The 9,417-nt window shown below is 64.1% G+C and overlaps 1 protein-coding gene across 1 annotated transcript in view; it reads right to left on the bottom strand.

The window, feature by feature from the left end:
• BHLHE23 (basic helix-loop-helix family, member e23) overlaps positions 1-8,696 on the bottom strand; it is a 9,774-nt gene extending 1,078 nt beyond the window's left edge. The window contains exons 1-2 of the mRNA XM_012654549.1: positions 8,487-8,696; positions 7,279-7,440 (exon numbers count right to left, since the gene is read on the bottom strand). Of these exons, the coding sequence (XP_012510003.1) occupies positions 7,279-7,440; positions 8,487-8,696 (372 nt within the window). The remainder of the gene's footprint in view (positions 1-7,278; positions 7,441-8,486) is intronic.
• Between the last annotated feature and the right edge of the window lie 721 nt (positions 8,697-9,417).

Below are 9,417 nucleotides of genomic sequence, written 5' to 3'. Positions count from 1 at the left end.
GTCCTCCTCTTGCCTCCTCCTCTTCCTCCTTCCCCTTCTCTTCCTCTTCGCCCTCCTCTCCCTCTACCTCCTACTCTTCCTCCCGGCCGCGGCGCGCAGGGCCCGGCCCCGGGGCGGGCTCTCGCTCCTGCTCCGAGGCCCCCGCTGGGTCTGCGCAGCTGTCCAATCAGAGGGGACCTGGTGGCCGCCTCTTCCCGGCCCCGCTCCACCAGCGGCGCAGACGGCGGGCCGGGTCGGGGACAGCGGACCGGGAGCGCTTTGACGTGCCTCTCGGCGCCCGGCCACCGCCTCCTGCAGCCTAGGGGTTGCTGCCACCAAACGCAGGCGTCCCACGTGGCACCCGCCTCAGTCCGTCCTGTCTTCAGTTCCTCTGGGTAGCAGCCGCCACCGGCGTGGGGCGGGGCGGGGCGGAGCGCACTGGGGCCGCCGGGGGTCGGTCGGCGCGGTGGGCGTCGCAAAGCAGCGCGTGCCAGAGTCTGCACCCCCCGACGCCCCCGCTCTGAGCCAGGCTGGATCCTATCGCAGGTAAGGACGGAGTTGCGGGAGCACCCGGGAGGGGTAGGGAGGCTGAGGCTTCACGCCGGGTTCCTGTTGGCAGGAGGTGCTGAGTGACTGCCGCTCTGCTCAGCTCACCGCTAGCTCACCTGCCTCCGTGTGCACCGCTTAAGAACTGGGGCTTGGAGGGCTTTCCTGGAGCCGCCCAAGTTGCTGCCTGCTCGCGAGTCTGGCCACATCTGATGGGAATTCTGCCAGGTTCCCTACTACCTTTTCAGTTCTTTCAGTAGGCTATGAAGGCTGGGACCCCAAACTTCTCCCAGGTGGGAGCCTGCCTAGGCCCATGGAGGTGCTGAGGGGTGGCTCCTCCTGGCCCAGTTGGGAGGTGGGGTCAGCCTGCCTTCCAGCATGAGGTGGAAGGATTCACTCACTGTGTGAACTTGGCGGAGTTGCTTAACCTCTCTGTTCTCCGGGTTCCAGCAGGGAGAGGAATAACGGGCGATCCATGTGTTGTCCAGTGCACCGGGAGGGTGAGTGGGTGCCTGACACGCATCGTGGAGGGAATGGGTAAGAGCCGTGTGCGCTCTGGAAGGTGTGGAAATGCAGCGATGACTGGCCACGCCAGGGAGTCCATGCCCGGTGCAGGGAGACTGGCGAGAATGCGGATGAGCCACCGTGGGAAGCTGCAGGCCTGTTCTCTGCCTGGCTGGCGGCCGTGTCTGCCCCGAGGGCTTTGCTCTCTGGTCCGCTCTAGAGGGCAGGCCTCACCCCCAGGGCACGCCGGCCAGGATGCAGGTGGCCCCAGGGATGCGCAGAGTCCAGGAGGCACCCCTGGCCTGCCCTTGGGCTGACGTCGGGCACAGGTGGGGAATCGGGGAGACCCCGGTGTGGACAGGAGGCCACGGTGCTGGTGCTCCGTCCGAGGGGCTCAGGTGGAGGGGCCGGGCTGGTGGGAGGAGAGTCAGGGCCAGGGTGGAGCCCATAGATGGAGGGGAGGGGACTGCCCCCAGGCGTCCCTGGAGCCAGGTGGGGAGTTTGGCCTTTGTGGGAAGAGCCAGCTGCACCCAGGGGACACTCTGGCTGCAGCCGTGGGGGCACGTCCTCCTGGGTCTCTCCAGACCCAGCAGAGCCGGCAGGGCCGTGGAGGGAGGGTCCTGCCTGGGGGACTCGGGACTGGCGGGAGGACAGGTGCTGGCCAGGACGGTGAGTGTGGACACACTGCATGTGAAGGCCCGGGGGTGTCCAGCTGGCACTGGTGAGGAACTCGCAGGAGCTGACAGCGCAGGCGTGGGGAGATGGGCTTCCCAAGCAGGGCCCCCTTTGACGCCGAGACTCCGCTGCCGTCCGTCTGGATGGGCCTGGGCTTTGCGAGTCAGACTCCCCAGCCCGGAGCAGGGGCTCGGGGCCAGTTCCTATGCCAGGTCGTAAGAACCTTCAATGCCACCCACGTGGCTTGGGAGGGCTGAGGTCCGGCCCACCACGAAGCACCCGTGGGAGGCCACAAGGCCTCCTGCTGCAGAGCTGTTGGACCTGGTGGGACCGGCGGATCCTGAAGTTCCACCCGGCATCTGTGGCCCGATGCTGCCACCTGCTGGCTTCCTGGGAGGCTGCGTCCCCGACCTCCGAGGTTCTCAGCGGTCCCACCTGGTCAAAGTGCACGTGCTCAGGCCCCTCCCCGGTTCTGCTCAAGCGGCCGCGGGGGGCTGTTCCACAGGTGCCCGCGTGTGGGGGGCCTGGAGAAACCCGCCATCTCCACCATCCAGTTCTCTGAGCCTAGGTAGGGTGCTGTCCCTCTTACACACGGGGCCGTTGAGGGCCGGCAGGGTCCCAGCCGATGACCGGCCCGCACCCGCGGCTCTGCACTGACGGCGGTGTTGCCTGGCAGCGGCTCAGCCTTGCTGGCCTGCGTCTGCATCTGCAAACTAGGGGCTGTCTTCGTGACACATGTGGTCTCCTGACAGCCTCAGGGGTGGGTCTGTCAACCTCGGACCTACTTGTCCCCGGCTGTCCTGAACTAGCTGCTCCCTTTCCCTCCCCGAGGACAGCACAGTGTGACACGGAGAAGCCGCCCCTGCTGCTGGGCTTTGGTTGTTACATCTTGGGGAAGGGGTGGCCGGCAGGGTGGGCGGGGGCTGACGTGGGCACCGTGGGGCCACAGAACCCACCTGGCTGGGAGCAGCAGGGCTCTGGGGTGACTGGGCCCTGCCACGTGGCCTTGGCAAGCCTCGCTCTGTATGCAGAGCGGAGAGACCCGCTCTGAGAAAGCGCCACCAGCAACCCAGAGAAACCCCCTGCCCTCCCAGAGACGGCGCCTCCAAATGCCCCGCTCCCACGGCACGTGGCTCTTCCGAGGATTAGAACAGGGAGAAGGAAAGACGCCCCGGGAGAGGCCACTGCCACCCACCCTGGACGTCACCGTTTGGCTTTTCGGGATGACACGTGGCCTCCTGGGCGGGAGGACCCACCTTTTCACGACAGGAGTGAGAATCTGGCGCCGCAGTTCCCACCACACAGCAGGCGGTATCATTCCTCACGCCACTAGAACGTCCTGACTTTTCCTGCCAAATGTCGCCAACGAAGCGCAGTTTACGTGCAGAGCTGCACCGGCCAGTGTGGGGCATGGGGGGTGGAGGCGCAGACGCCGGCTAAAAGGTGCCTAAAATGTTTGTTTCAAACCTCCTTTGTTTTGCATTCCTGCACTCGCTTTGGGGTTGTTGCTTGTTCCTGTGGAACTTCTAAGCATGGAAGGTTGGACAAGGTTGCAAGTTCTTTGCCAGGTGGGTGTGCACGGTTCCTCGAGGGCAGAGCCCCGGCCATTGGGCACGCAGCTTTGCCATCCCCTTGGGGCTGAGTCGGACTTGGCATTCGGGTGAGACTCTGCCCTTCCCCTCCCCCGGTGTTTCCATGGGTATCGGGTGATGGGGGGAGTCAGCAGGGACTGAGGCTCATTTTGGGGGACCCCCGATACCTTTCTCCTTGGCCCTTCCACCAAATGTCTCTGGGTGGCGCTTCGTGGATCCCCTCAAAGCCCCGCTCCGGGCGTGGCTCCAGCTCACCTGTCTGCACTGCAGTAAGTCCCGTCCCTTGGGGAAAGGGGAGAAACCACGGCCCTACCCCTGCGCTGTTGCTGGAGTGGTTGGTGGAGGCTCCACGGAACTGCGACCTCTCACGTCTGTGCAGCCGACAGACTGCAGACGACTTCGCTGCCCGCCAGCCGGCACCACGCCGGGCCCTTCCAGGGTGAAAGAGGAAGATGCTTTGTTTTTTGAGTTATTTTTAGAACAGCTTTATTTCGACATAATTCACATGCTGCACAATTCACCCATTTGCAGCAAACAGTTCCAAGATCTTTATTAATAGTCACAGAGTCCCGCAACCGTGGCCACAATCAATTCTAGGACATTTTCATCACCCCGAAAAGACGACTTGCACCCCTTAGCTGTCATTCCCACCTTCCGTCCCCCCAACCCTGGCAACCGCTAATCATTCCGTCTCTGCGGCTTTCGTGTTCTGGATGTTTCCTATAAACAGAATCGTACAATACGGGGTTTTATGACCTGCGTCTTGCGCTCAGCATAAGGCTTTAGGTTTGTCCGTTTAACACAACGTGACCCACTGGTTTGCGGCCTCCTGCTGGGGCACATGTGGCAGCCTCGGTACCGGCCACCTCCCATATCCTGTCCCGCCGACTGGGCTTCTGAGTCCACGGGAGGTGCTGCCGGTGGATATTCAAGGGGATGTCCAGGGGGCAGACACACCTGCGGCAGCGTGGACTGGTTCTCTCCCCCGCACTGCCTCCGTGGTCGGTGGTACCATGACCACCTTGCGTAATAGCTGCCCAGAGCGAAAACGCCAGGGAGCAGCCTGGATTCCCGTGCGGGTGGCTTCAGCTCCCAAAGCTGAAAGTGCGTTTAATGTACCTGCCCTACCGAGCACGGCAGCCTTGGGTGCACTCAGCGCACTCTCTCTGCCCGCATCTGCGCGCCGTGGGGATGGCGCGGCCGCCCGGGACCCCTGCTGCCCAGCATCGCGAGAGGGCGTCGTGCGCCAGCCCAGGAAAGGACCACAATTCAAAGTATGGTTTCTACTGACTGTGTATCGCTTCTGCACCATGGCGAAGTTGGAAAATCGTAAGTGGAGCCGTTGTAAGTGAGGGACTGTCCGTGTTTATTCCCCCACAGATAATGAGGGGACCGTCCATGGAGTCCCATGTTGCTGGCCGGTGGCCTCATCCTGCCACCTTGGCCTCGTGTCCCCTCAGCCTCAGCACCCCTGCGGCCGGCGTCTGCTGGGCCTGGTCCCCTCCTCCCTCCCTCCCACCGCTGTGGCCCCTGCCGCCTCCACCCCGGGGCCCTCTCTGGGCAGATCAGAGTGGCTGCACTGGGGCCAGCACTCCTGGGCTCTTGCTGCTGCCACGTGGGCCTGGGCCCCTGCTGGGCACCTTACGGGGGATGGGGAAGTCTACCTGGGTGGCAGGGTGGGCTCCCCAGGGAGCAGTCATGGCCAGCTCCACCCTGGCCTCTTGGTGCTGTGTGGGGACATCCTGGTGTCCAGGGCCCTCCCAGACAGGACTGGGTCCCTGCAGCGCATACAGTCTGGGGGGTGGTTAGCGTGGGCAGTTCTCCCCCTGGCCGCCAGGCGGCAGCAAATCCCCGGGTTTGCGTGAACGGTGGTTGGTCCCAGACAGGGCTTTGGGGGCGCGGGGGCGCAGTGGCTGAGCATGCATTGGCCACTCTGGGGGCCAGACCGCGTCCCCAGGCCCTCTGGAGCAGCGGGACACAACCAGGAGGGGCTGTGCGGGGTGGGCTGCACGGAGGAAGCGGGGGCCACCTGGCAGGTTGGGTGGGCCAGGCCGGCTCAGGGTGCAGCAGCCCTGGCTCAGGGGAAACTCGGGGTGCTGCAGGGCGCATGGTGCTTGCCGGGTGGGGGCCAGCAGTGTCTGTGCCTGTGGACTGCAGCCAGGACCAGGAGGGACCAGCCGCCAGGGCTGGACCCCTAACTCCTCACCCTTACCAAAGCTGGGTAAACCGAGGCCCAGTCATGGCACCTGCCTCGATGGTGCTGTGTGAGTGAGGTCCAGGTGAGTGAGGTCAGGCCTGGTGCAGGACACACGTGTCCCTTTGCTGGGACGATGGCAGTGTGGGCCCACTCTGCTCTGGCCTCCTGAGTGTCCTCGCAGGAGCTCTGTCAACTGACAGCCTCCCCGTCTTAGGATGGGGTGACAAGGCTCTAAGGGTTTCCCTGAACCTGGGTCCCCTTCTCCTTGGCCCGTCAGCCTGGCCACCCCACTTTGGGCTTCTGACCGAGCCCTGCCCCCAAGGCACTGGGCCACAGGCATGGCGTCCGATGGGCTGGATGGGCCGCCCACTTGGGGTTCCACACAGCAGGGCGTTTGGGCCACGCTCTGTCTGGACGCCGAGTGGGATCAGGAGCTGACCCCGCTTGAACCTGGCGTATGGGGGGTGGGTGGGCACTGTGCTCTCTGACTGTGGGAGGACCTTGGGGAGCCAACCCGGGGGCTCCCTGATGTCCACCTGGGCCCTGCCCACCCCCCACCCCCCACCCCATCGCCATGTACAGAGTCTCCGTCCGCAGCACAGGCGAGTCCTCGATGACGTGGCCACAGCTTTCTGTGTCAGAGCCTGGGCAGGTGCGCGCAGGAGGGGGCAGGTGCAGACAGGAGGGGGCAGGAGGGGGCAGGAGCACAGAGCAGCGCTGTGCCATCCCACCCCGCTGGGCATGAGGTGTGGGGAGTGCAGACTTGGACCTTCTGAGGCTCCCTGGGGGGAGGAGCCGGGTCTCACCGACCTCCCCTTCCACAGGGCAGAGGCGGCATGAGGGGCTGGCCTGGCCAGGGCCCAAGGCCACTCGAAGCTGCCCAGGCCACGTCACTCTCTGGCAGGATGTCCTGGCCACAGCGCCCAGGGTCCGAGCAGCCTGCAGTTCTGAGAAGCGTTAATGCCAGGAGAGGCCCAGGGACAGCGGAGGCCACCCGAGAGCAGATCAGACGCCTCTGTCGCCAATTTCTCCCCATGCTTCCTTGTCGTTGCACAAGTGGTTTTACACTTGGCTGAGATTAAATATTAATACACAGAAAATTTAAAAGAGACCCCAGGCCTTTAAACAGTTGCTTATGGCACAATTTAAAAGCAAATTAATGATATTGTTAGGAGCAAGTTTGTTGGCAAGGGCTGGAGTCCAGCGGAGACCCTGGGGCAGGGACGCTGCGTGGGGGGCTGTTGGCTGTTTATCAGGGGGCAGGACGGGGTGTCCTGGGGCCTGAGCAGCCTCTGGTGTGAGCCCCTCCCTCCATTTCGGTGTGAACAGGCTCCGGGCGGGGTGACGTGGGTGACATGGGGTGCTGGGGTCTGTGTGCAGGGCCTCGGCCTCCCTCTGCTTCCCGGAGCCGACTCCTTGTCTGGGCTTCGCGCCTTGCGGGTGCCCCATGCCCATCTGGAAGGACGGGGCCCTGGCCCCAGTGGGGGGCTTGGGGACGGGAGGTGCCTGCTCGCCTGCCCCGGATCTTTGTTGAGACAGAATTCACACGCCGCACAGTTCACCCATCCTAGAGCGGATAATTCAGCAGCATTCGGCACACTCTGACATTGTGTAGCCATCACCAGTAATTCCAGAACATTCTCTCACTCCACAAGGAAGCCCGTGCCCTTCAGCAGTCACCCCCTGCCCTCTTCCCAGCCCCTCTGTCTCTGTGGATCTGCCCGTTGCAGACGTTCGCAGGAGGGAATCCTGCAACGCCTGGCCTCCTGGGTGTGGACAGCTCACCGGCGCAGTCTCGACCTGCTCCGCTAGAACCAAGCAGCCGGAATTCGCCAGGCTCGGACCTCCCTGTGCCAGGGCTGGTGCATTCCAGGGGAGGCCTTGGCCCAGTGCCTGGGCGCCGCAGCTCATCGGTGCCGTGATGTCCGCGGGCAACTGCAGCAGCGGCTGTGGGCGGATCACTTACTGCGCCTTTTCCCCTTAAGGCGGAAAGAGAGGGTCATTGCCGTGGCCAGTGGGGCTTGTCCTGTCTCGCGTCCCACACAAGATTTCACGATGCGACTGCTCGGCGGGGCCCCTCTGCACGGGGTCCTGGCTGGCCTCGCCTGCCCCTCTGAAGGGTGAAGAACGAAGCGGGTGCGGGAGGTGGGGCGGCTGCCAGGACATAGGTCGGATTAATCCAGCGCCTTCAATCGGCTACTTAATCCGGTTTGCAATTAGCGGAGGGCGCTGGCGGGAGCCGGTACCGGCACACACGCCCACCCTCGGGGCCCTGCCGCCAGACTGCCCTAATGTGGCGTGAAATTAAAACTCTGTGTTTCTTGACAGCAGAATTCAATGTTCCTCCTCCTTCCAGACGCTTCCACTCCCTGGGGAAGGGGCGATGCTGGCCGCGGGAGCCTCTCAGTCGCGGCCCTCACAGCATCCGCGGGATTTTCTTGCCTCCCGTCCCCGGCCAAGGCCATCCCGGGCCCGAGCTTTGTGCCTTTGTGGCCTTCTGTGGACAAAGGGACGGTCCGATGAAGATGGCGCCGTGGTGGATGAACAGGGCTCGGAAAGCTCTGAGACCCGCCGGCGCCGCCTGGCCGTCCTCGCCTCACGGGGAGTGGCCACTCGCGAGCCTGGGGGCTCCCTCCCCGCCGCCTGTGGGCTCAGGCCCCGGAAGCATCTCAGCGCTGGGCCCGGCCGCCGGCCTCCCCCTGCAAGGGCGGCCACGGCAGGAGGACCAGGCCTGGAGGACGAGGACGGCTCAGCGTGAACGGGGGGTGCTGCCTTCTCCAGGGCCCGCCGGGGATGACCCCCTTCCTCCCCGTGCCCTCCCGACCCCAGGCACCCTGGGCAGCTTCCGCTGAGGACGGAGCATCACAGACCAGCGCTGGATAATGTTGCCCCTCAAACATTCACACCCTAAATATTTCTATGTGCCGCGTTAGTCCGGAAACCAAATACCCCGGGAGTAGCCACAGGCTCGGGGAGACGGGCATCGCACGCACCTGCGGCCTGGCGCTCAGAGAGCCGCCGCTGTTCCGGGGCCGAGGGGCCAGAGGAGGATTGCGGGTGGGGCCTGAGAGGAAGGGTGGTGGCCTCTGCCCCCGGGTTCTGCCACTCTTGGTGCTGGGAGCAGGTGGGCGAGGGGGGCCCAGCCTCAGTGCCGGCAGCTGCCCCCGCACCGCGCAGATGGAGTCGGGCTCGCCTCTTTCCATGTCGAACCCGTGGAGAGAGAGACCGCCAGGGCCCCGATCCCAGAAGAGGGCCTGTCGGTTCCCACGCAGGGAAGGCCGCGGGGTCTCGCGCACAGGCCGCGTGGTGTTGTGCGAGCTCCCTCCTCTCTCTGCCCATTTTCCACGCGGGCAATGCCGACCGGGAATGGCAGGAGAAGAGGGAAGTTTCCAGCTTGTCATACAGCTAATTATTTAATTACCCTAATTTAAAGTTTTACCAGATTTAGCATCAAAACATAAAAATCTTGTGATTGCAGCGTCACAAAGTAATAATGTAATTAGCTGTTGAGGGGTAACACATTAGCTCCGTTGATTGCCAGGCGTGGATCCTGGGGGAGCGCCACGCGGTGTGGGCGCGTGTCCCGGGGCCTGGCAGTGGCGGGTGGCGCTCGGTTCCTCTGTGCAGGGCTCTGAGGCTGTGGCGGGATCTGGCCAGTAGCTCAGTCTTCCCGGGGGTCCCGTGTGGGCGATGCCCACCGTGCCACGCACAGACCAGGCTCCCGCCTCCCTCCCAGAGCTCCCCTTGCCCAGAGGCTGCGGCCTTGGCGCAGCGAGGTTGCCCAGGGCTCAGCGAGGTGGAAACGCTGTCCTGAGGCTGCCCACACCGGACACCTGCTGGCCAGGAGGAGGACTCAGGACAGGTTTTCTCTAAGCCATGAACTCTTCTCGGAACTCGGAACACGATTCCAATCTTGTTTGCAAA

The sequence above is a fragment of the Propithecus coquereli genome, unplaced genomic scaffold (genome assembly GCF_000956105.1).
Source record: "Propithecus coquereli isolate 6110/MARCELLA unplaced genomic scaffold, Pcoq_1.0 Scaffold442, whole genome shotgun sequence".
Lineage (NCBI taxonomy): Eukaryota > Metazoa > Chordata > Mammalia > Primates > Indriidae > Propithecus > Propithecus coquereli.
This window is presented reverse-complemented; position numbering and strand designations above follow the sequence as displayed.